This window comes from Pleurodeles waltl, chromosome 5 (genome assembly GCF_031143425.1).
Source record: "Pleurodeles waltl isolate 20211129_DDA chromosome 5, aPleWal1.hap1.20221129, whole genome shotgun sequence".
NCBI classification, from domain to species: domain Eukaryota; kingdom Metazoa; phylum Chordata; class Amphibia; order Caudata; family Salamandridae; genus Pleurodeles; species Pleurodeles waltl.
The window spans coordinates 830764954-830792744 of record NC_090444.1 but is presented as its reverse complement, the minus strand read 5'-3'; the positions used below and the strand labels follow the sequence as shown (position 1 = coordinate 830792744).

Below are 27791 nucleotides of genomic sequence, written 5' to 3'. Positions count from 1 at the left end.
CTTTATCTAATTGGGGTCGTATTTGTCCCTTTCCAATATGATATCCTAAATAGGCAATGGAATCACAGGCGAGGTTACACTTTTCTGGATTAGCAGTTAACCCTGCCTTTAGTAATGTCTGAAATACTTTGCCTAGTTGTTGTAAATGGTCGTCCCAGGTGTTACTATAGATTACGATGTCATCAAGATACGCAGCTGCATATCCAGTGTGTCCCCGTAAGAGCTTATCCATTAACCTCCGAAAGGTTGCAAGGGCCCCATGCAACCTAAAACGAAGGACTGTAAATTGATATAAGCCAGAAGGAGAAGAGAATGCTGTCTTTTCTTTGTCGGGGTGTAAAGGAATCTGCCAGTAACCTATGGTTAGATCTAACATCGACATTTATTGTGCTTTGCCTAATTGTTCCAATATTTAGTCCACCCGGGGTATAGGACATGTATCGAACTGTGATAATTGTCTGAAGTCGATACAAAAGCGGATAGAGCCATTGGGTTTTGGGACTAGCACTACTGGTGAACACCAAAGGCTTATAGATGGTTCGATGATACCTCACTGTAACATATTATGGACTTCCTCTTCTAGTATTTGTCTACGTGCTTCTGGTATTCGATATGGTCGGAGACGGATGACCTGATAAGTCATCTGCTTCCTCCCATTTTTTTAAGAGGTTAACGCAATATATTTGGGTTCGTTTTGGGTTGTTTGATAGTTCTACTTCATATGTGACAGGACACCATTTGTGTTATTTTATAAGGGCCCTGCCATTTGGCTAATAATTTATTCTCTGAACTGGGGAGCAATATCAACACTTTATCCCCGGTTTGGAACTTCCGAAGAAATGTGTTCCTATCATAGTTGGGGTCCTACTATTTGTATTTTCTCTTGGCCGTTATGTTGTGTGACCCTATACAACAGCCCGTTTTGAACGAGAAAGTAGGGACCCACCTGTCAGTTTTTTTCATTGACGGTTGCCTCCCACGCATGTCGTAGGGTGGGGCCCTCTCTTTGGCCGTTCCTGAAAGGAGGTAATGTCGCCAATACGTAGTTTATTGACTACGTGTGAGTTATTGCATAGTATTCCCCTTTGATATGCTCTCTTCCATTCTCTTCTCTGTCTTCTACTTTGTTTTATATATTCTTTCTCCGGAGTGATGGAAATCCGGGAAAAAGGAGCCTCTGCCCACCATTTCTCTAACGTGTGTTTGTCATGAACACTGTCCAATAACATAGGGAAATTGTCATAGTCTGTACCTATAATTGCTTCTCCCACTAAATGAGGAAGGGCCCCCATTACTAAATTCTCAGTTTGTCCTCTCCACTCGATTGTTGCTTTTATCAGAGGGTACTGTTTTATATCTCTGTGAATACAGCAAATGTGGACACGTTCGCCGGTTGAGTATAAAGTCTCAGGTACTAAGCTTGCACGGATTACCGACTGACTACACCCGGAGTCGACTAGGGCCCTGGTGGAACGTCCATTTATCAACAGTTCCTTAGTGTGACGAGAAACATCCTTGCCCGTATAGAGAACTCTCCCTCTAGTTACCCCTATTTCCATAGGTTCTGTTTTCTCCATCTTGTGGGGACAATTTCGGGCTATGTGCCCCCACTCCGCACAGTGATAACACTGGGGTAACTGATTCGGATTTCTATCTACTGGTTTTAATATGGGAGTTTCCTCTGGACCTTTCATTGGTTTAATCTGATATGAGGGACTAGGTAAGCGATTACTTACAATGGGCCCTTTTCCTGACTTAAACTCAGGAGCCCCGTGAAATGCACAGGCTAATTCTATGGCCATGGTGGTATCTACATTTGGATGTTGCTTAATCCGATTTTGTGTTTGTGGGGGAAGAGCCTCAAGGAACTGTTCAAGCAGGATAATTTGAATCACCTCGTCCCTATCTGTACCTATGGAAGCCATCCATTTTAGACCTTTTGTCCTCCGAAACTTGATGCGATAATATTCCGTATCGTGTCCCACACTTTCTAAGATCCCTTTTTTATTTCTGGATATGGGGTAGTACCTCCCGAATTTATAGCCTGATAGGCAGCCTGTAGTGTCCTAGTTAAGAGTGGGGCAATATACTGTCCCCATCTGTCCTCCGGCCATGTGGCTGATGTAGCAACTCGCTCAAAGATAGTAAAGAACAAGTCTGGATCTTCCCCTTCTTGAAATTTCTGCAGGACTGAACTCGGAACATTGGGGTGAACTCGACTGGAGACAATGGTATTAGTAAGTTTTGTAATGCTGTTTCATGAACCAGCTGGTTATTAGTTATATTTGTGGCTTGACTTTTCAGGGCATTTTGTAGTGTTTTGCAATCATTACGAGCCTCCCTTTATTGCTCCTCCCAAACCAACTGCAGATGTCGTTGCCCCTCTGCCAATTGGTGGATCATATCCTCTAATGTAGGTTTGTCTTCAATTATGTCTAAAGTTTATACCCCAATATGATCCCACTTCTGACACCACTGTAGTGAGATTCCTAGGTAGGGGGATGTTTGTTTAAATGGAAGACATAAAACGGGTTATAGTTTTATTAAATCTTGCAGAACTCTTTATTTTCTTGATTTCTCTAGAGGTCGTGAGTTAAGACAAAAACGTTCCTTTTTTCTAACCGTTCTTTATCTCTTACATTTCTCCTGTTTGTTTTCTATTGTTCTTCTCTGTTATTCTTGTCTAGTCCGAATTCTAGTCACTACTGTCTTCTTCTATTCGTTATGTCTCTTAATTGTGCCTTCCTTTCATTGTCCGTTTCTTCTTGTCTTGTTTTAGGTATTCCTTCCCCAGCGTCTCATGTTCAAAGGATATGCTGTTGTGTGGAGAAGAAAAGAAAAAAACGTGGGAAAGAAAGGTTAGTAGATTTTGTTTTTTTCAGTGTGAAGGGGAGGGTGATTAGAGGAGTGCAAAAGACTGTTCGAAAGAAAGAAGTGATTGTCCCGTGATAACAGGGAGCAGGGGTCAGTGTATAACAGTCCACGACACCTCGTGTAAGCTGGTCTGAAGTGCAACCGTCCTAACTCCCGACCTTTCTTTTCTACTGTTATTCCCTCGGTTATCTCTCCTCCACCCCCTGCTGCTCCTTGTCCTTTCTCCCGCCTCTCTATTTCCACAAAACACCCCGGGTGCTGGGGATGCACGCACGCACCTGCATAAGCCACGTCCCTCCAGGGACGTTGCTGGGTTCTTCTGTCTGTTTTGATCAGATATGTGGCTCCAGGTCCTCCCGCTGCACGGCGTCTTGGCACGCCTTAGGTATTACTTCTCTCTCCCTCTTTTCCCATGTTGTACTCTATCTCCTCCAGGCGCGTTCCCGCTCCTTCTGTCTCCTTCCGCCTTGTTTCTACCGTCATTACCGTTTCATCCTCTTCCATCTCCTCGCTCGCGTTGCATCTTCCTGCTTGAGTTTTAATAGCTGCATTACGGATATCTGGGTTTCCAATCTGGTCTTCACCTCTCCCTTTGGGACCCCCGGGTTACGACCACATCAGCCCCGTCGTGTCCTTCGGAGACAAGGGCACAGCAACCCTGTCACACTGATCCAGACAGGGAATCCACAAACAGGCAGAGTCACAGAATGATTTAAGAAAGAAAATGCTCACTTTCTAGAAGTTGCATTTTCAAACACACAATCTTAAAATCAACTTTACTAAAATATGAGTTTTTAAATTGTGAGCTCAGAGACCCCAAATCCACATGCCTTTCCACTCCCAAAGGGAATCTACGCTTTAATCATATTTAAAGGCAGCCCCCATGTTAACCCATGAGAGGGATAGGCCTTGCAACAGTGAAAACCGAATTTGGCTGTGTTTCACTGTTAGGACATATAAAACACATTAGTATATGTCCTACCTTAAACATACACTGCACCCTGCCCATGGGGCTACCTAGGGCCTACCTTAGTGGTAAGAAAAGGGAATGTTTAGGCCTGGCAAGTGGGTGCACACTTGCCAAGTCGAATTGGCAGTTTAAAACTGCACAGACAGACACTGCAGTGGCAGGACTGAGCCATGTTTACAGAGCTACTATTGTGGGTGGCATAACCAGTGCTGCAGGCCCACTAGTAGCATTTGATTTACAGGCCCTGGGCACCTCTAGTGCACTGTACTAGGGACTTACCAGTAAATCAAATATGCCAGTCATGGAGATCCAATTACATTCACATTTTATATAGGAGCACTTGCACTTTAGCACTGGTTAGCAGTGGTAAAGTGCCCAGAGTAAAAAAAAACAGCAAAAGCAGAGGCCAGCACACATCAACAACCTGGGAAATACAAAAAGTTTGGGGAGACCATGACAAGTATATAAATAAATATGGCATGCTCCCAAGATCACTCTCTAATCAACTAGTCAGGTGTAAATCTGGGGATGTGCTGGAAGCCAATCATTGTTTGGGGGTCTGGGGGACTACAGGGACCAGACTGTCCAGCTTATAGCACACAGTCATCTGCTGCAGCGCGGACTCATTTACCGCAGTGTGGGACGTGACTGTGTGAAGACCAGGCTAAGAGCAAACCCGTCTTCTCCAGGCATCGCCCGAAAGAGGCTGGATTTGGCTACCACTCTTGGCCCTTCGACTGGCAGCTGTGGTCTCTGCATTGGCAACATCTTAACTGTTATTATAGAGTCAGTTAAACTGTAAAACCTTTGCCTCCCTTCTGTATCAAATGGGGAAAAGGAAGGCACAGAGATTCCACAGGGGATATCTCTTCCACAGAAATCAATTAACCAGCCATCTGATGATAATACACTGAAAGAAATGAATGTGCTAATTCATGAAGTGAAGTCCATTTTTGAGCCCACATCTTCTCCCTCTGTAGTGTCCTCTAAGTGCAAAGTAAAAGGGAAACTTATGCCTATGGTGAAAATATTTACAAAAAAAACTAGTAAGCCACAGAAGTCACTAAAACCCGAGGTCAAACACCCCGCCCCCCATTACTGTTAATGGATGTGTTCTGAGGGAGCCACTTCAGATCGAAACAATCTGTGAACCAGCCCCTATGCTGGCTTCTAGTGATGTTGCAGTGCCATGTGATTTTTTGTTGTCTATTTTAACAGAACGGGAACCTACTTTGGATCATGATGGCACCACACAGGGAGACTCTTTGAATTGGGATGTACTCAAGGTAGTAAATACCTTAAAGAGTGCGCTTGCAGAACATAGGGAGCAAGTGAAGCAATGAACAACTCAGGTTTCATCAATCATCCCTCTTCTACAGCACGTGCCTCCATTAAATCCTCACTATAAAAATACTTTGTGCTATGGAAATTCTGTCCCTTGTGCATATCACTGTTTCATTCCACCTGAGGGAAGTAATCATTTAGCCTGCCAGGGCCAAGTACCAACCATTCCTTCCTGCGTAAACATGGGAGACTCTGAGTTTAGAGCTCGGCTGGCTATGCCTGGAACTAGACCTACTCCGCCTGCCTTGTGTAAAAGATACCATTTGTGTGAAAGGAGGCATAGACCCTCCCATTCTGAATTGCTTAATTTAGCCTCTCGGACAACTCCCTCTTATGAACACTCTACAATCCATAGAGCTAATCTACTTTTCTACCGCCAAAAAACATCTTTTAATGGCACATGGCTCTGTGGAAATGGCCTGGTTGGAGTTGTAAATATGCACGAGGTGCCCACACTTTCTTGTGAGGTAAAAGAAGGCATTGACTTATAGACTAACTTAGTGATCCATTTGATTCATAATGTGCATAAATGTTTTTCAATAATTTGTTTAGGGATTGTGAGGGTCATCCGTCATGAGGCACCAGGAGGTAATTTTGACTATGTTGAAATCTCACTGATATCACAGAAGTTGGTTGAGAGTTAATTGATTGGGAGGTTCTTGTGTGGCACCTACTAATGTTAGACTAAATTCTAGTCCTACCGTGGCTAGGGCAGATTCACAACAAGTTGCCTCTATTATCTCTTTGAATCCCTTGGAGCCTCTCCCCCAAGCTCTGAATAGTAGAGAATGGCTAAAAACGATGTTTATTAACAGTGTATTCCTATATCTCCAATGATATCCATTGACAAGTGGAAAGTTCTCTCCTGGAACATTGCTTGGTTAAAATCTAAACTCGCAATTTCGGCTTGGGGGGCTTTTGTTGACTCTTTTGACATCTGTTTATTCCAAGAGTCCTGGTGTGTAGGTCCAGTTTATAGGTCAGGGTTTACATGTTTTTGCTGTGAATCAATTTCTCAGGGGAAGGGGCTATCCACTGGGGGTCTTGTAGTATGGGGGAAAAACACTTTTAAATGTAGCATTAAAAAGCTTCTTCTAAATTACCCTGACATACTTGGGTTGTCAATTTCCTCAGTAGATGATAAGCTTCTCTAGATTTTTATTGTGTATAATAGGTCTAGTGGACAGAATGAAGAAAAATGTACTCTCGCTAGCCTTGAACACTTTACTGATTGCTTAATGCCAAGAGGGTCTGTTATAGTTGCTGGTGATTTTAATGTTACTTTTGAACAATTTTACATTTGTGCCCTAGGTATTACTGAGGAGGAGGATGCTGCTTGGGGTATTCCACAATTAGATTTTACATCATTAAAAAGGTGGTCTGTTTTAGCTACTCAACGTCTGGGGCTCACAATGAATCTTGGCCTCGGAGCATGCAATGGTAGATCCTCCTCTGATCTGCCAAGTGCCCACACTTTCAAGTGATACAATCAATCCAGTATAATTGACTATATATTACTATCTCTTCAATTGTTACCACATATAGTGGATGTGAAGATCCTCCCAATAAGTGATAGTGATCACACTGCGCTAAAATTAACAATGGAAGGATATATGCTATTTTAAAGTAATGTACAGCACTCTGAGTACCAGAAGGAATTATACTCACAAATAATAAGCAGTCCCTAAAACAGTCTTTTGTTTTTAGGTCACTCAAGTATTATGGCCCAAATTTATAACAAAGTTGCAGGCGCAATCGAGAGAATGTTTAGTACAGAGCTGGATGGGGAAAGTGTCATTTCTTTACTTAGACAGCATGATAATTTACTTTCCCAGTTAGGTGAACTTTTCACTTGGGAATAGAAAAGCCCATGTAAAGGAAGGTCAAAACACCCATGGTTTAATAGGCAATGTATATGCGTTAAGGCACCTCTAATCCAGTCTATTAAACAATTGTGAGTTTGAAAATGCCACTTTTAGAAAGTAGGCGTTTTCTTGCTTAAACTATTCTGTGCCTCTGCCTGTTTGTGGGTTCCCTGTCTGGATCAGTTTGACAGTTGGGCTGTTTGCACCTCTCTTTTAGACAGTGACACAAAGGGAGCTGGGGTGCAGCCGTGCCATCTGTGGTGGGAGAGGAGGGTCACTTACACCTGAATGGTCTATGCCTGCCCTCTCACGATGCAGTCTCCAACCCCCTGGTGCGCGTCTGGGCCCTGGCCTGGGCAAGGCAGGATCTTGTGAAAAACAGAGACTTTCCTTTGAAGTATGCCTACTTCAAAGCAGAAAGGGGTATAAGTATTGGTCCCAAAACCCCTGAAAATCAGATTTCTTCAAGGATTCAAGAGAAACCTCTGCCTGGAGAAGAGCTGAGGAGACTTGCTGCCCTGGCCTGTGACTGTGCTGTGTTGGGATATCCTGCAGTTGCTGCTTCTGCCTGTGCAAGGGGACAGAAACTGGACTTTGTTTTGCATCCCTGCTTGAGAGGTATCTCCAAGGACTTGGAGTAGAGCTTGCCTCCTGTTTGAAGACTCAGGGACAGCAAAGGCTTCACCACCCAGTTCTGATCTTCCTCCCCCTAAGGGGTATAGAAGGAGCCTTGGATTTTGGCTCGACCCCCGTCTAACTATGGAACAACAGTCAAAAAAGATTTCCTCCTCCTGCTTTGGTCTCCTGAGAACCCTCAGGAAGATTCTTAATCTTCTACCCCCTCTGGCCAGAAGAATTCTTATTCAGGCTATGATACTTTCTCGGCTTGACTACGGCAACTCCCTTTTTCTCAGCTCCCCAGAATATGTTGTGAAGAAACTCCAGGTCGTACAGAATGCGGCAGCCAGGCTCCTTATGAATCTACCAAGACACCACTCTGCGAAGCCAGCTCTAGCTGCGCTTCACTGGCTACCAATAAAACAACGCATTCACTTTAAAGCCCTATGTATGACTCATAAAGCCCTGCACAATAAAAGTCCTCTTTTTCTCAGGCAAAGCATCTTCTTTTATGTTACCACTAGAACGCTGAGATCCACCACCTCCTGGTTAGTACATATAGCTTGGTTTAAGAGGTCCTCAAGGGGAGGAAAGTTCTTCTCAGTTAAAGCAGCCGCCTCTGGAATGCCCTTCCCTTAGAGCTTCGGCAAGAACCCTCAGAACGCTTGTTTCGGAAAAAACTAAAAACTGCCCTTTTTCCGAGCTAACTCTCTTTGCTAGCCAATATTTCCGTCTCAGTAGTTGTTACGTCCCTTTAGCGCTGGGAGGCCCTAGGGTAGCCATGCGCTCTATAAATCTTTTAAACTAAACCCAGTTTTGAGTCTGCCTGCTGTAGACTCTGCCTTGCCAGAGGGAGCCATTCCATTTCCTGGGCCCCTGGAAGTAAATGTCCAGAGAAAAGCCTGTCTAACGATGCCGGATGATGCCATGCAACTTCGTAAAGAACCGTGACTCCGCCTGCCCTGAGGCTGTGGACCTCGCAGAAGTGTCACAACCCTACGACCCTGTAGGCTTTGTATCGCTACAGGCGCTGATCCCACCCGACTTCGCTGACTTTGGAGTGTGGTAAGTCCGACGTACGTGACATCTGGCGCCATCGCAGCGCACCCAGCCCTGTGACGTCATTGCGACCCATGAGGTCGCCCCACGGCATCATGACTTCACCTGAATTTGAGTCGGCCGGAACTAAGGGACTGACTTTGCAACCGACGCCGCTTTACCTCCACCACTCTGCAGTAAGGACCCGACGCCGCTGCTCGATGTCTCTGCCCTTCTGCCCCGTAGCACTGGAAATGACTCTGCATCGGATCTAGCGATGCCTCGTTCCCCGACTCCGTGCACCGCCCTGTTTTCTACTTGTTTACTAAGGTACTATACCAGGGGGTTGAATGACTCCGTAAATGGCGCCAGTGGCGTCGCTTTGTAGGAAACGATTCCGTCATGACGCCGCTTAATACCAACTTGCAGCATTTGTGCCTCTAGGCACTGTTTTTGTGCTTTTAAGTGCTAAGTTCATATTTTTAACTGTGTATTGTGGATTTTTATCATATTTGGTCTTAGTTATTTAGATAAAATATTAACTATTTTCTAAACATGTGTGGTGTCATTTTGTAGTGGTTCACTGTAATACTGTGTGTCAGTAAAAAATACTTAACACATTATCTCTGAAGTTAAGCCTGCCTGCTCGTACCAAGCTAGCAAGGGGGTGAGCGAGGGTTAACTGAGTGTGATACGCCTTTACCCTGACTAGAGTGAGGGTCCTTGACTGCCAACTAAAGACCCAATTTCTAACAGTTGAAAAGATCCCAAAAAACCACAGGACCATTAGACTGGTAGATGGGTTGCATAAACTCTTCTGCTGACAAATCTTGGGGAAACTTACAGGTTGGGTTACAGAGAATAACATTCTATCTGATCTCCAAGCAAATTTCAAGTTTCTGGCAGAAGATCAGCACAATGGGCCGAATATTTTGCTTTTGAACCAAACACTGGAAAAAGTGCTAATGGAGAAGGGCCACTTGTATGTTTTTTTTGTGGACTTAAAATGAGCTTTCGATTTAATTCTTCAACAGAAGTTATGGGACGTTCTGGGCAACATGCGGGCTTCCAGACGGTATATTATTAATTTTGGTAAGTTTGCACAAGACAAATTATGCTAGGTTTACGTGTGGTAAAAAGGGCAAGGTGTCCAATAGTTGTAAAATTGAGAAAGGAGTGCATCAGGGCTGTCTATTGGCCTCAACTCACTTCTCATTGTACACAAATAACCAAGTGCAATATTTAGATTTTCCTGGAAATGATGCTCCAAAAAAAGGGGATCTCTAAAATTCCAACATTATTGTTTGCGGGTTATACGCTCCTCATCTCTAGAACTCATGGTCTACAAACTTTAGTGGATCGCTTTTTAACCTTTTGAAAAGAGAGGGGTCTAGACCCATCAAAAAGACAAAATATATGTATTTTAACCCTTACAAATCTTGGAGGTGTTGTAGCAAAGCACATAAACTGCTTGAGCACGTAAAATATTTTGATTATCTTGGAGTTAGATTGTCTAAGAAGTTACCTTGGTCCATTCTGATCGAAAAGATTACATTTAAGTTACAGCAGGAATCCGGGGCCATTTTACAGCTGTTCAAGAAGGCTAAGACTAAGGTATTTTTTCAGAAGTATAAATTTACAATGCTAAAGTGAAGGAAACTCCTCTGTATGGTGGAAAGTTCTGAGGCCATGCGAAGGTTAAGAGACTAAGGGGGTCATTACGACCCTGGCGGTCATGGACCGCCAGGGCCGGGGACCGCGGATGCACCGCCAACAGGCTGGCGGTGCATCCAGGCCTATTCTGACCGCGGTGGTAAAGCCACGGTCAGAAAAGGGAAACCGGCGGTTTCCCGACGGTTTTCCCCTGGCCTGAGGAATCCTCCATGGCGGCGCTGCAGGCAGCGCCGCCATGGGGATTCCGACCCCCTTACCGCCAGCCTGGTTCTGGCGGTTTTGACCGCCAGAACCTGGTTGGCGGTAACGGGTGTTGTGGGGCCCCTGCAGTGCCCATGCCAATGGCATGGGCACTGCAGGGGCCCCCTAACAGGGCCCCACCAAGATTTTCAGTGTCTGCATAGCAGACACTGAAAATCGCGACGGGTGCAACTGCACCCGTTGCACCCTTTCCACTCCGCCAGGTCCATTCGGAGCCGGCATCCTCATGGAAGGGGGTTTCCCGCTGGGCTGGCGGGCGGCCTTCTGGCGGTCGCCCGCCAGCCCAGCGGGAAACTCAGAATTACTGCGGCGGTCTTTTGACCGCGCAGCGGTATTCTGATGGCGGTACTTTGGCGGGCGGCCTCCGCCGCCCGCCAAAGTCAGAATGAGGCCCTAACAGTGGTAGAAAATAAATGTGTTAGGTCCTTACTAAATCCCACACACAGTGTTCCTTGCTTAACATAGCTACTAGATCTGAGTGTATATCCAATTACATTATAAGTAAATTTAGACCTCTATGGATTGTCACAGATTGTTGTTTAATGATGAGTTAGCCCCTTACAGGCTTCTCCTTTTAGAAATAACGTGCTTTAAATATTTTTTAGAACCTTGCCTAAGGTATGTTAAGGAAACGTTATGTAGGCTTGCTCTTGCTGTACTTTGGGACTCTCCTGCTGATGCTGTTCTTACCTCTATATCTGTGATAAAATAAATACAAACGGTTCTTTAATGGGAGGACAAATTACAAAAATGTAAATCGGACAGTCTAATGGCTAGATTTCTAGACTTCAAAGAGATCCAGTCATTCGAACCTTTTCTTGCCATGATTACTTGCCCTTTAGCCAAACAGTTATATATTATATTTAGACACTGTGGGGGTTATTCCAACTTTGGAGGAAGTGGTAATCCGTCCCAAAAGTGACGGTAAAGTGACGGATATACCACCAGCCGTATTACGAGTCCATTATATCCTATGGAACTCGTAATACGCCTGGTGGTAAATCCGTCACATTTGGGACGGATTACCACCTCCTCCAAAGTTGGAATAACCCCCTGAATGTTAGCTATCAACAGTTGATGCATCAGCTGGGGAGTGATCTATTGTGCTAGTACTTTATGTCCATCATGCAACCTGGAGAATGAAACTTTGTATCACTTCCTGTACTTCTGCAAGGGTTATTTATTTCCTCTCAAGAAGTGGATAAAGCCAATGTGTCTTTTTTTTATTTATTAGCCAGGATGCACAAACACTGAGAATCATGAGATCTGATACGAATGAAGTGATTTATATTAGTGCTGCTAATTTTTTATCTTCTGCAAAGATTATACACAAGCAAATACTAGAGTCCAATGTTGACCACTTAAGTATTGTGACTGATATTTAGCTGTGGTTTCAATTTTATTGTATACTTTTGCACTTCATTGTATATTATTCTGTTGCACTTTACAATAACCTATGTGCAATACTTCTGCTGCTTTCATGATGTTTATATAATGGCTGTTATTTTTCTATTTTAGTGTGTTTTTTATAGAGCACTGACACATAGCTATTGTGATTTATGTAATTCTGGGCACTGTAATAGCAATGTATGGGCTAACTTGTGACCGCACAAATGATATAGTGCTATGTGCTATTATGATGATTTTATTAGACTACATTGTTGTATGTTTGATTACTCCTTTTATATGTTGATTTTATGTTGTTTTAAGGCTCTTTGGATCCAATATTGATTGAATAAAATGTGGGTATCATAAATAACTCTGGTGACGCTATGACACCTGAGCCAGTGGGCACTGGGAAGAGCTGAAGAATGCCTCTAGTACTCTGCACAGCACTCACCTAAAATCTGTAGTGTTTATTGGAAGAGGGAAGAAAAGGTTCCTTCTAAAGCTGGTCCTTCCTTCACGGTCTGTGCTTTTAGCCTTTTCACCCTCCAGGGTGCTCAAAGATCAAGGGCTTCCTGCTGGTTGTCGTGGATGCCAATGCAAGTGAGGAAAATAGGCCTTCCCATCTACCTGGCTGACACCCTAATGCCTGTGTGCATTATAGTAAACACTTACGGTAAAGCCCTGGTGATGTGTGGAGATTTAGGTATAGGATAGTCATTTTTTCACATTTACAAACAGGATTTAAAAGCAGATTAGTGGTAATACTGAAGCTATTTTATTTACAATTTAGCTTAATTAAATATATTTACCTAAATAAAGGTAGCTTGTTTGTGGTGCTCCTGGATCTGCAAAGGGTGTTTATCGGAGTAAATACAGGAACTTTTGTGAGCTGCGTGTAGAACACAGGACGATATAACTTGAGCAAGTCAATTAAAACTTTTCACATGGCTAAGAACATTCAGATATGGTGTACTTCTGAAGGTGAATGAACTTGGGGCATGATTTAGATATTGAGGAAAGGGGATAACTGTCACAACGGTGACGGGTATCCAATCTGCCGAAATCTAAATCTCATTATATCCAATGGGATTTAGAATTCAGCAAATGCTATTATTATTTCGAGTAACTATAACTTGCCCCCTAAGGTAATTATAACTCGTGCCCTCGCCATGCACTGCTAATGATCTCAGACATTACAGCACTCATAACAACTTCTATAACGTCATTAAAAATATCAATGAAACATTAGCAGTCAAATTATTGAAGAAAAAACTGTGCATGGTGGGGGCGCAAGTGCTAGTTACCTTTGGCCCTCCCCTGGCCATTATAGGCTAGGGGGAGCCCACCCTCGGGGCTGAAACTTACAAAAAAAAGGAGGGAGCCAGCAAAGCCTCCCTCCATAAGCCTTATTAGGCCCTGGGGAACCCATTCCCCAGGTCCATTTTTAAAGCTCCCGCCCACTGAGAGCAGACTTTGTGGTTACTCCCGCATGGCTGGAGATTAAAAAATGCTCAGGAGATAGCATGTCCTCTTTTGCTTTGGTAATTTCAGCCCAGAGGAGTAGCTCCCTGGGGCCAATGAGGGCTCAGGGAGCGGTCCACATGACACCTTCCCTTAAGTGGTAATCAGTTCACGCGGTGAGGCCCTGGGGCCGTTAGTGGCTGGGGTAGGGAGCCCCACTCCCCTTTTTGAGAACTTTTGGCCCCAGGGTTGGGCTCCTCTAAACCTATAATGGCTCAGGGAAGGGGGTTTTCTCACAAGTTGTGGCGTGGGGTCAGCTTTTTTTATTGTTACTGTCCCACGTTGCCAGGTTTTACTTGGCAGTGATAGACAGCGAAAGAAAGGCATCAAATCGCCCATTCTAAATTGGGTGAACGGCCGGATGACCTACTTTTGGCAGCCCATATTCCGTCAGGTCTTCAGAGGAGTATGTCAGTGAAAGAAAAATCCTAAATGATTGAAAGAATTGAAAATTACATTATTTCAGAAAAAACGCAATACATTTTTTAGAGGGCATGACAGTAATGCTTCAAACTGTTTAATGCTTACAACATACAGAAAGTAACACGTATACGCATATGGCAGAAGAAGTTTCAGATGTTTTGTTTAGGACTGCCATGTACGAAGAAATGTTCATAGGATATAGGTTAAAGAGACAAAGAAAAAAGTGATAGATGAAAAAGCTTAGACCAAATATTTATAAACGCTTAATAATCTCTGAGAATTCCTCTGGGTGGCATGCTATTTCTGACTGATGTGAGCAAAAACTCATTTGGATCCAGTTGGTCCCCATACACAGAGGCCCTGTGGAGCTAAAGTGATGGAATGGAATGCCTCCCAAAGTAACTGCTTGTGCTTAAAGGTTGGCGTTCTCAATTACATTAATCCTTTATTATTGTATCTTCTTTTGTGGTTAAAAGCCACAACTTTTTTATTGTTTCTCTAAATAAATGACGCATACTGCAAAATATGAACAGCTAGTGTTCCTTTTTTGGGGATACTGCCAATGTAAAAACTCAAAGTGTTAAGAGCAAATAACTATTGTTAACTTTTGTTGTAGTAGAGTGTTATGGAATTGGTTCTAGTGTTAATTTCTTTGGCATTAAAAACGATAAAATCAAATGTGTGTTCCTCCATGCCAAACCATAAAAACATAAAGAAGTACATAAAAAAATCACAAATGGAAAAGCATTTCAGAAAAGGTCTAACTTACTTTCAAAAATGGTTCCAGTTTTGGTGTTCACGAATGGCAACTCTGCTAACCAACTTATGTCAGCAGAATCAGGTGGCTCCAACTTCTTTTTCTTCTTTCTTTGTCTGCATCTCTTCCTTTTCTTTCGTTTATTTTCGTCCATTGTATTTTCTAGTTCTTCAGATGCATCTAAAAAAATAGATACTGTACATTTAACAACAGATTTATGAATAAATGACAGAGGTTTTGTGAAGCGTCCTTTGTCCTTGAAAGATATCAAGGTGCTCTGCATACATAAGTGTTTAGTCGGGAACAGATTAAGCGTTAGCTGCATATTTCACAATAATTTTAGGTTTACATGCATCAGTAGCACTACCAAATCAGACATCCGCCTTCTGAGTGGCCCTGGGAGTAACAAGCAATGGGCGGGGTGTTGATCTAACCCATCAAGGTTTTGTTACTTTTTTTTTTAGTTGATACATGTATAAACTATCATATGTTGCTTGCCGCGCAGGGAGAACGCAGCGGTTGGTGCGGTCAGCAGCAGATGACGATATTTACTCGATGACGTCGCACCTGAGAGGCTTGTCATTCAGGAGACACCTAGAGAAACCAAGAGGTGCCTATACTTGTATCCAGAACTGTCTACCTAGACTTACGTTCCTGCACCTTAAATGTTGAGTGCTTTTGGGTACATACACATGCCTTTGCAGTTCTTATAGAATTTCTCTGGATTTTCCACTAAATGTTGGAGACAAGTTATATCCATTTAAATCAACTGTAACCATGAAAATATGGGGCATCTAACTTATTGCACTTGATAACGCGTCCCTCTATGATAATTTATTACACATCAGGACTCGTTTTTAGGCCAATTATTCTTTTGACCCAGTTGAGAGACACCTTAGGACGAGATAGCTAATCAATATGTCAATCAATACGTCAATAATGTCATCAATATTTATCACAACAATGCATTTCACTTTAGTCAAAGACATTAATCAATTCAGGACACCACCATGACCTTGCAGTCATGAATAACCACACCAGTTTAGTATAATTTTATGAAGTTTATTCCCTATTGATTCCAATTCTAAGAGCAGATTTATTAATCTCAAAACCAAGAAACATAATAGCATAGTCATGATATGGCAACTCTGATAAGATTTCATCAAAGCAAGAATCATAAACATCAGAACATAGCACGACGTGAGCATAAACTATCTTTAGCAGAGTATCGTCAACACAGCATTGATTCAATCGTTTGTCTATTTGCGTCAGTTTTAGTGAATCCCTCTGAACTAACCTCTAATTAGCATTGGCATGTTGGGCTTCATGCAAAACAATTTAGAACACCAATTTGGAAAACATCTAGCTATGGACTCTGTCAAAAGTAAGCAGTTGGTACCTAGAAAGGAAAGCAAACAGACAAATTACAATTTCATTGTCATAGTTACCCTCCAAGGTTTGGGTCAGCACTCAGGTTCGGTCTTCGTCTTCAGGACATCAGTTGATTCACCATCAATCAGATATTCAGCTCTCGGGAGAAAAGGGGCACTTCCCTCATAAGGAGGTATAGTGTAAAAAATGGGCAATCTAAAGAAGAGGATGGTTTAAGTAAAACCAATAAGTCACCAAACAGAGTGACAAAGTTTCTGGATCAAATCGACAACATTTCCCTAACCAATCTAAATGGCTCCCCGTGTCATAGGTTTTATCCCTTTTTCGTTGTACATTCCCCTAAAACTTGATTGGATGAATGTTGCACCCCACTATCTTTAGCCAATTAAAAACAGATTATGGGCCTGATTCTAACTTTGGAGGACGGTGTTAAACCGTCCCAAAAGTGGCGGATATACCACCTACCGTATTACGAGTCCATTATATCCTATGGAACTCGTAATACGGTAGGTGGTATATCCGCCACTTTTGGGACGGTTTAACACCGTCCTCCAAAGTTAGAATCAGGCCCTATGTCATTTAATCTTTCACCCCACATTAGTTCACAGACAGTTTATTGGTCCATATGATTGATGTCTTCAGAGGTAGCACGTCCGGTATGATTTCATCCTTCTGTAATTCTTTGCACATCTTTTGGTCAGTAGCTCCATTGTCTGTACCGGTTTGAGCGACCTTGTACATTACATTAATCTACACTGTTGCTTTTAGCTAGTACATTTCTACAAGCAATAGGAATTTCATGAGAACGGGTCCTTTTGTGAGTCAACACACTGCACGTTAGGAAAAATACATTTAATATGAGAGCCAGGCAGCTAAGCTTCGGCTCATGCCAACTTAAGGCCTATAAGGTTTATTAGCAGAACTTCAATAACATAATCATTAATAATTAGAATAAAACTATTCAACTACAATAATTCATAAACATTAGTCATTTTCATTAGTCCAGGTACACATTGGCGGCCACTCCCCGTGGTCACATTTCAGGTGCACGTTTAAGCAAAACCTACTGATACAGTTTTCTATGCAGCATTATTGCACACTATTTCATAAACATCTCATGTTAATATAGATTATATAAACTACGCTCTCTCAGTCCCTCCTCTGATGACGATCGTCATCACACAAACCTTTCCCTTTCAACCTTTCACTTTTAATTTTTCACCCTGCGCATAATGCGCATTTCAACATCTTGACCTTTGTGTGAACTCTCCCAAATTTCATTAAACATTTTCTCCCTTTCATTTTCTTCGTTTCTTTTGCTTCGCTTCGTCCAATTTCTTTTAATTCTGTCATTAATTTTGCATGCTCCCCACAAACCCAATAAACAGATCAGAACAATTAACAGACCCCCTAGTATTTTTGCAAGAACCCCGTTCCAAATATTGCTAAACCAGCTCCCTACTCTGGCAATTCCTTTTCCCACTTTTTCCCAAACTCCATGTTCCTTCAGTTCCTTCAAATCTGCACTATCTCTCATTAGGTTAGTAAGCATACCTCTAATCTTTTTGCTATTATCTGGAATAAATGAGCATCAATGACACTCGTTAAGCATCTTACAGACTCCGCCGCTCTTTGCTAAAAGAATGCCTAAAGCAAGCCGATTTTGAAGAGTCATAGCTCTTTCCGCAGCAAGTTCAGTATCCATCAGGAGTATAGCCGCTGTCAAATTTGGCAGCATGTTATCCACAATAGTAGACAACTTTTGAATCTTTATGGAGTTTAAAATAACCCCTACTGAAGGAATTATGGCTCCAAATATGTCACCAACGACAGCAGCCGCTGTCTCTCTCTTTTGTCTTGTATGTTGTAATTCAGACATCTTAGGTATTTGTTTTAAGTCATCAATCTGGTAAATCTTTGGGAAAACTATTCCCAAATAACATGTTCCATACCATCCCTTAGGGAGATGGTAATAAGCATTAAGTCCACAGATATAATAGATCCCAGGAATCGCTGGATCCTGTCCATTTAACATGAATGTGCATTTACTCTGAAACAAAAACACATGCCTGCATTCACTCGTTCCCACAAATAAAGTGTCATGATCAGATTTTGGCCTATATATACAAAGCCTGCCTACATGTAATGCATCTATAGCTAATTTGCCTTGCGTCTTTATTGCAGTATAAGCATAATCATTTGCGTATGTACGTTTTTCTAATCCCTTTTCTAGTCTCTCTTTCAATGCTTTGCGTCTATCATCAGTGTGATCTAAAAAGCTTTTCTCTACGGGCGTTAGTAAGCAAGTCAGATTGTTGCGGTGTGCATAAGCTGTCCCAAATGTCAGTGTTGGTTCAAAGAAACCTCTAACTAATTTTATACTATGCTCTTTAGCTAATTTGTTCAGAAACTCAATCACAGGCACAAACGAAAACACTACATCCAAATTAGAATACAAATATTGCACATGTTCCTGATCATGGAATCTTGTTAGTAGTAGACTACAGCTTATCCCATATGTTAAAGGCAGACTATGATAGGTGACCCCCCTCTTGTACTGATGAAGGAATCTTTGTGCACACATAACAGTTTCTCGCATCTACATACTCATTCAATAAGCGATAGAAGACATTAGTAGAAAGTTCCCCTTTTTAATTAGTTCCCTCATGCAAGTGTTGTGTAACTTGTTCAAATTTTTCCCATGGTGTTAGTGTAGCAGTCTCAGGTTTTGAAGCATTGTTAGTCGCTTTCTTATCCAACCACGGCATTCCCACAATCACACCTTCAATTATTACTGCACACACAATACCTAAAATAACACTTAACCAACCACACACTTTAACCTTTCTGTTATTACCTCTAGTGTACGCCATGATCTGTAAAGAATCAGATAGCAGAATAACTCAAAACAAACAATCAACTTGAGGGCGATTTAAAAGCTCTTTTTTTTTTCCTCTTGATGCAAAGTCTCTCTTTCTCTCTGCGTGTATTTACAGCGTTTCAATCACCCCAGGACCCTTTTGTCAAATCAGGTTTAGCAGCTTGTCATAATCGGGTTTCAAAGTCAATTCAGGTTATCAGTGTAACATCCAGTAATTTATTAGTCTCTTTTCTCAGCTTTTCAGCTTTCAATCTCAATTTCAATTTTTAACACAGTTTCTTTTCCTGTTTGAATTCAGGTACCGTAATATTGGCCTGGCTCCTCTCGATCAAAACAAAACGCTAAGAATTCTTGTTGCCATTCAGATGTCGTTGCATATGCCCATTCAGGACCTGCGTACCTTCTATTTGCGACTCTTTTTCTTTTCAGTCTGCGTTCACTTTGTAATTCTCCTTCACTTAGATCCTCTTTTCTGGTTGTATCGATTTCTTCTGCTATTGTTTCACCTGGTACGACCTTTTCTCTTGCAGCTTGTTTCTTTGGCCAGTTATCACCTTTATGAGTCTTCTTCCTACTTGGCTTTTCAGGACGCTGAACAGCACCCTCCTCTTGTGCTATGGTGTTTTCTCTTGGCGGACCTGCAACTGGCTCGGGAGATGTCAGTGTGCTTTGACCTCCCTCTGCTCTTTGCCCCTCTTCTTCTTCTGGGTCTGTAACTGGTTCAAGCTCTAACCCGTATCCGTCTACTTCTGGGAGAACCTCTCCTTGACTTAGTTCTGCTGCTGCCTCTACTGAGATAGGCTCATTGTCACCTCTCTCGAACTTGTTTACTGTTTGAGGGACTAGGCCGTCCTCAGTGGGCTCTCCTGCAGTCTCAGTTCCCCTTTGACTGTTCTCCGGCCCTGAGACTTCCTTCTCTGGAATTGCTGAGTCGGAAACTTCAAGTTCCTCATCAGTCGGACACGTCACCTTCTTTGTGTGACTGGCATGTATCCAATTTGGAACACCTGCACATTTCACAGCAGTGGTTGTTGTCAGTATTACTTGATATGGCCCCTTCCAGCGCGGCTCCAAACACAACTTCCTTACGTGTTTTTTGACAACCACCCAGTCACTGGCTTGCAGGGTGTGACCTGGATCACTGATCGGTGGCAATGTGTTGGCCTCCACCTGGTGGGAAAAAGAGCGGATCACGTCAGCCAAACCCTTGCAGTAGTCCAACACCATATCATCTGTGATATTCACAAGAGCATTTGCAGATACTGCGGGCAACCTCATAGCTCTGCCCCCGAGTATCTCATGGGGGGATAATCCTGTGTTCTTATCAGGTGTGTTTCTCATTGACATCAGCACTAAAGGCAATGCATCTGGCCACTTCATATTGGTAGCTGCGCACATTTTTGCCATTCTCGACTTCAAGGTACCATTCATCTGTTCCACTAGGCCTGATGCTTCGGGCGGTAGCTACAATGCAGCTTCTGTTCAATGTCTAATGCAGCACACAAGAGCTTAATCACCACATTGTCGAAGTGTCTGCCCCTATCTGATTCTAAAGAGACCGGAAATCTTAGCCTTGGTATTAGCTCTCTAAGCAACAGCTTTGCAACTGTGAGACTGTCATTTCTACTTGTAGGATAGGCTTTATCCAGTGGCTGAAAACACACACAATCACCAACACGTATCTCAAGCCTCCACACATTGGCATCTCAATTAAATCCATTTGCATCTTGCTAAACGGACCTCCAGCTCTCCCTATGTGGCTCAAAGTCACCACAGTCCCTGTTCCTGCATTCATCTGTTGACAGATGATGCACCTGTGACAGGTAACCTCTGCGGCTTCTCTGAATTTCAGATTAAACCAGTCAATTTTGAACAATCTGATCATTGCGTCTCTCCCAAGATGTGCCTGCCCATGATAAAGCCTGGCAAACTGTGACAAAAGGCTGTTTGGCAATACCAATTTCCCCTCCTCTGAAACCCACAAGTCGTCAGCTCTTTGTACGCATTGCATTCTCTGCCAGGAGCGTTTTTCTTCTCTGCTAGCACGGCCCTGCAGTGATTTTAGCTCATCTAAAGTATCAACTACTCTTATGCAAAGTTCAAACATGTTTCATTTTCAGTTTGCGGTAACAATTCCCACTGTTCCTTGAACGATATACAGTTAAATGCGCAAAACCTTGCGACTTGATCTGCATAGCCGTTTCTTGCGACTTAACGTGAGCATTGCATTTCACCACGGCAATTTCAAGAGGTAACTGAATTGCATGTAACAAATCCTTAATTTGTTCGCCATTTTTCACTGGCGAGCCAGAGGAGGTCATGATACCCCTCTGTGACCATAATTGGCCAAAATCATGTACAATTCCGAATCCATATCTGCTGTCAGTATAGATAGTGACTTTCAGGTTTACTGCTGCATGGCATGCCTTAGTAAGGGCAATTAATTCAGCCACTTGTGCGGAATACACTCTTTCGAGCCAGGAAGCTTCTATAATACCGGTGATTGTACACACAGCATAACCGGCTCTCAGTATTCCGACTGAGTCTCTCAAGCAGGATCCATCAACAAACATAATGCAGTCATTTTCTTCTAACTGTGTATCTTTAATGTCAGGTCTGGGTTTGGTACATAGTTCTGTTACCTCAAGACAGTCGTGCTCCACTTCCTCTGCATTGTTAATCTCAGTGTTTTCAACAAGAAGTAGAGTTGCCGGGTTCAACACAGTACATCTTTTCAAGGAAACATTAGGTGATCCTAGAATAATTGTCTCATATTGGGTAAGTCGGGCATTTGTCATATGCTGAGTTTTAGTTCGGGTTAACAGGATTTCAACTGAATGTGGAACCATTATTGTTAGGGGATGTCCCATCACTATGCTTTCGCACTGCGTGAGGCTTTGACCAACTGCTGCAACTGCACGCAAACAACCCGGTAAGGCTGCTGCGACTGGGTCCAAAGTAGCTGAAAAATATGCTACTGGGTGGTTTGCACCTCCATGGACCTGTGTTAAAACAGATAAAGAACAAGCATCACGTTCATGACAGAACAGTAGAAAAGGCTTTGTGTAATCAGGCATACCTAAGGCTGGTGCCCTACACATGCACTCTCTCAATTCCATGAATGACTCAAGCTCTTCCTCTGACAGAATTATGGTATACGGGTCATCCTTAGTTTCCTTGTCTGTCAGTTTTATCAATGGTTTAGAGATAATCGAAAAGTTTGGAATCCACTGACGACAGTAGCCCACCATTCCCAAAAACATCCTGACATCCCTCTTTGTTGTCGGGGGGTTCATCTGCAGTATGGCTGTCACCCTTTCTTTTGATATTCTCCTGGACCCTTTCTCAATCAAGTGCCTTAAGTATTTCCCCTCTTTCTGACAGTACTGCAGCTTCTTTGGGGACACTTTATGTCCATTCTTTCCCAGATGATTCAATAAAGCAATTGTGTCAAACCTGCAGTCATCTTTTGTTCTGGACGCAATCAACAAGTCGTCAATGTATTGGACCAGAGTCGAACTGAAAGGCAGTTCTAATGACTCCAAGTCCTTCTTCAATATCTGATTGAAGATGGATGCTGACTCAGAAAACCCTTGAGGAATTCTGCACCAACTGTACACCTTGTCCAGGAATTTGAAACTGAAGAGAAATTGGCTGTCCTCATGAAGAGGCACCGAAAAGAACGCTTGTGACAAATCCACAACCGTGAACCATTCTGCATCACACAGAACCTGAAACATAATCACTGCTGGGGTCGGCACTATAGGGCAACACTTTACCACAATCTTGTTTATTTTCCTCAAGTTCTGCACAATTCGAACCTTCCCACAAGGCTTTTTCAGACCCATTATTGGTGAATTACACGGGCTGCTCAATACCGCCTTCAGAACTCCTTGCTTTCCAAAGTCCGCAATTATTTGTGACACCTGAATAAGGACATCTTGTGCCATGTGGTATTGCGGTACTTGGGGAAACACCACATTCGGCTTAACCTGTACTTTAACCGGTTCTACTCCTTTTATCAGTCCCACTTCCTTTCCTGTTAGGTCCCACACTTTCTCTGTCACTGTTCCCTGTAACTCAGCTGGTAAGTCAGTCACTGTAAGCATCGGGAATAAGGTTATCAAAGGGTAGTCTTTGTTTGTAGTCTGTGACTCTAATTCTGAAAACTGTCCATCATCACTGTTTGTTTGCACTTCAATTCCTTCATTAGAACAGGTAATCAAACATTTCGTCTTGCACAATAAGTCTCTTCCCAGTAGGGACACAGGACTTGAATCACAGACTACAAACTTATGTAGTCCTTGGAAATTACCAATCTCAACCTGAACCGGGTCAGTAATCGGATTTGTCAGATACTGGTTTGCTACTCCTACCACTCTTATGGTACGCACTGAAAGCGGCAGCTTCGGGACCTCTGCACTTCTGACTGTAGAGCGTGTAGCTCCTGTATCTACCAAGAATGAAACCTTGTGACCCATCACCTTTCCCTCTACATAGGGTCGCCTCTGATCTACTTCTAGGGACGCAGCAAGCCTGCACTCCTCACTGTCTGAACTATCATCCGACCATTCATCATTTATTCCATCCTCACCACGCAATGGGAATTGCTGTACTGTGTTATTTCGACTCATCATTTGTCCTGTGACCTGCTGAGGAAGCATCAGCTGTTGCTGTCCCATTGGAGCTAATGGTAATTGCATTTGCTGTCTAGGTACCATGGGAACCTGCTGTTGTACCTGCTGCATCTGTGCCGGTTGAACACGGGTCATTTGTATTAACTGCATGGGCTGTAACCCCTGCATCTGAACCATGTTATTTTGGAGGTTCTGATTTTGACCTCTCACTTTTGGACCCCTCACATTTTGAAATGTACCAATATCAGTGCTTTGTTGAATGACACCATACTGCACCATATTTGGGCATTCCTGCTTCCAATGCCCGACGCCCCCGCACGCGTGACATGGTGACATCTTTTTCATCCCTTGTACGTCATTTTGTACCACAACAGTATTCAAATCTGGTCCGCGATTCACAAAACCTCGACCTCGGCCTCTAGGTTGTGCCTGAAACACGCCATTCCCTTGCGGTTGCTGTTGTATCATCTGCTGAATCCCATTTCCCTGCATACCTGCCTGCGCTGCCTTAATCTGCATCACCATCACTTTCTCCTTCAGCTTTCTCTGCTTCAGCTCGATCTCATCACTGCAGTATTTCGCATACTGCAACACCTCATCAATCGGCTTTGCTTGCCAACAGATCAAATGATTCTTAATCATCTGGCTCACCTCTGGTCTCAGCCCTTCAACAAATCTGAATACAAGATGGTTCATGTCTTTCGGCTCAATAGTCTCAGTGCCACTGTAATGTTTGAATGCTTTCATCAATCTCTCATAATAAGCATGAATAGACTCTTTAACCTCCTGTGAGGTTCGATCGATTTTCTGCCAATCAGTCACTTTCGGCGACACTTTCTGCTTCAAAAACTCAATCACTTTATGATAGTACTTCATCACCTCCTCAGAAGGTGCTCCAGTCACCTTATCCTTTGCCGGCTCCTGTGTCGGCCAGTCCACACCTCTCTTGCACTCAAGCCATAAGTCAGGTGGAACAATGATCTCAAACAAGGTATTTAAGTCTTCCCAGAGACATTTTGCAAGCTTCACAAATCTGTCTGTCTGCTGGTACCATTCTATTGGTTTCGCCCTCAACCTGGGGTAATCATTTGTGAAGGACAAAATGTCTCCCCTAGACCACGGTACATGGACTAGGACCCCTCCAGCTGTCTCTCTCATTGGCAGTATCTTTACCGTCCCGGTGTGCGGTGAGGCTTTAGTCTGACTTGATCCCAGACTGTCACCTTTCTCTTTATCTCTTTTCTTTGCCCATTTGCCTTCCCACTTTTCTAATGCTCCCCAAATCTGCGCACTTTGCAGTATTTCCTTAAGATGCACTTTTATTCTGGCCGACATCATGTGATCAAAATCTTTAGAGTCGAAGTCCAGTCTGTAGCTTCTCTTCAAATGTTTAGTATTCTCAATATCAATATTGTATTTATCTGCCAGGTTCGCCAACCTCTGATGTATCTTGCCTACTTCTTTAGTGATTTTGGGGCACAGATACCTTAATTCTGCTTCTGTGTATGATTCTAATCTATTTACCCCTATTGTTCCTTCCACTAGTTCAGCAGCTTCCACACCCAATCTTACAAAGTTTAAGTAATCATCTCTCTCTGATCGTTCTGTAGTCACTGTAACAGGTTGTGAAGTTTTGCTATTTCCCAACCACTCATTCAGTTGCTGCACGGAAACGCCTTGCAACGAGATATTTCCTGACTGCATCAATGGTGCTTGTGATGCATCCGCACTCATTGTCTGTGGGGCTAACACACTTGACCCTACTTGTCTCATTGCCTCCAAAGGAGCCCCAATTGGACTATGGTCTAACAGATATCTGAGGTGTTTGGCTGTTTGCGATCTTGGTGATATTGATCGGTGGGTTCCTGTGAACCCTTCCCTCATTATTTCCTGGGTCCCCACCCCTTGATCACATGTGACAGGTTTACCCTGTGCATATAGTGGTACAGGTGGACCAACAGTAATTGGTAATGATATGGCAGCTGGTGTCTGACCTGGTCCCAAACCTCGCGGAGCAGTAACTCCCAAAGCTTGACTCACTGTAGATGGTGCAGGTACTAACAGAGATCCTGCTGCTGGACTATAATTCGGAATCAGCTGTTGGTGCGGCTGGGGCAGCAATTGGGAGTTGGCTCAATCTGCACTAACCTCGATTTTGTATATATCGGATCAGGCAGCACTATCAGATTCGTAGTCGTCTCTAGTACTGGGACGTCTGGATAGATTCTCTGTATCTACGGTGGAGATTGCAACTGTATCTGCATGTCTGGCGCAGTGGGTACACTGACACCACTTTGTGTCAAAACCGTATCACTAGTCTGCACTGTATCTGTAACTTCCTTATCCTGCGTCTGGTTCCTAGGACCCGCACTAGTGCTTGGGACATTGTCATCTACTGCATAAGGTGGCGGGCGATCATGCAATAATTGATTAAGAAACTCTTCATCATCTAAATCATCTTCTTCTATCCAAGACCTCTTAGTCTCTTTAGGCTTATTAGGGTCCTTGTCTGTCTTGCAGGTGGCTTTCTTTCCCTGTGTTTCGTCTCCGTGTGTGTTATTGCTGGAAACAATTTAAGTCCGTCAACTATCCCCCTTCTCCACATTTTGCTCTCATTGTCCCATCTAGCCTCAGCTAAAGTCTTCTCTGCCCTTTTCATTCTCCTTTCAAATTTCTGTTGTCTTTGTCGTATGGCCATTAAATCCCAGACCGCTAATGCCTCATACTGGGCTGGCCTCGGAGGTGGCTATTGTACACTTAACATCCATCTCAAATTCTCTAAAATTCTCGTATTGAATGTTCCGTGTTCCGGAAACGCTAAACATCCCTCCTTCTCTGTTAGTTTGCGCCACTGTTTCATCCATAAGCAAGGCGCGACTCCCTTTTCCTCTATTACTATATAAGCTGGAGTACCCTCAGGCGGTGTAGGCTCCCCCTCACTCGCCATAATGTATGCGTCTCCTTTCAGAGCGCTCCTAAAAGCCTTGATGAAGTTCATCTTTGCGTCTTTTCTTTTGTTTGTATTTAATCAGAAAGTGACTTTAATTCCCAGGACACTCTTCACCCACCTTTCTCAACCTATTGCCTCTCACGGACGGCACCACTGACGTCACACTCACACACACTGCAGCTGACAAAGTCTTGCGGCTTGTCCTCCCCACACTGGATTCACACCAAACTAATGCAATATATTGCGAGCACCCTTAACAACAACAACAACTCAAATTTGCCGGTTTACTACAGGAAAGGGTAACACATTCTCTTCAGAACTTTACAGAGATTTCACTTGAAGCCTCGGCCGCTACTCTCTCCTTCTCAGTTCCCGCACCCACAAGCAGAATTTGACCCGCAAATCCTACTCTCGACTTGCCAATGGTTTGTTCTAGTGCACTATAGAACTTGCCAAATCTCCATCGAAGGTTTCATACACTCAATTTGACTCAAACTTGACTTGTCAACCACGCCCAATTTACCTATTAAACCGCACAAATTACAACATAAACCCAAGTGTCTCCTACACTTGTCAACATACTCCGGAGTCTTAGACCACGACGGGTCCGTACATTACCAACCAACCATGTGGATAATTTTTTAGCACAAAGCGCCACACTCTCACATGAAGTACGCCGACTTACCTACTCTCATACTGCAGAGTACGCCCACTCCTACTAAAACAACATTACCTGACCTAAACATACACAAACTTCACAAATCACCTGCAAAATGCATAAGATAGCAAGCGCAAATTCTACACCACACATGCTAAAATGCCAAGAACATTCCCAACTCCCTTAGGCAGGCTCCGAGATCCCAATAAAGTCATGGGGAATTTAGAAACACATCATCTCTCCAATTTGCATTATCTCAGAAAAACAATCTAAACAGTAATTCTCCGTCCTAAGGCCCCAAAGGGCCAAACCGTTGCTCTGCTACCAGAACTGATAAATTATCATAGAGGGACGCGTTATTACACATCAGGACTCGTTTTTAGGCCAATGAATCTTTTGACCCAGTTGAGAGACACCTTAGGACGAGATAGCTAATCAATATGTCAATCAATATGTCAATAATGTCATCAATATTTATCACAACAATGCATTTCACTTTAGTCAAAGACATTAATCAATTCAGGACACCACCATGACCT

General features: G+C 43.2%; 1 protein-coding gene across 7 annotated transcripts in view; it reads right to left on the bottom strand.

Annotated features, from left to right (window-relative positions):
• The window catches only part of AKAP7 (A-kinase anchoring protein 7), a 1205386-nt gene that overhangs the window by 1160233 nt on the left and 17362 nt on the right, over positions 1-27791 (bottom strand). For all 7 annotated transcript variants that reach the window (XM_069234874.1, XM_069234875.1, XM_069234876.1 and 4 more), the window contains exon 2: positions 14747-14914. In XM_069234874.1, the coding sequence (XP_069090975.1) occupies positions 14747-14914 (168 nt within the window). The remainder of the gene's footprint in view (positions 1-14746; positions 14915-27791) is intronic.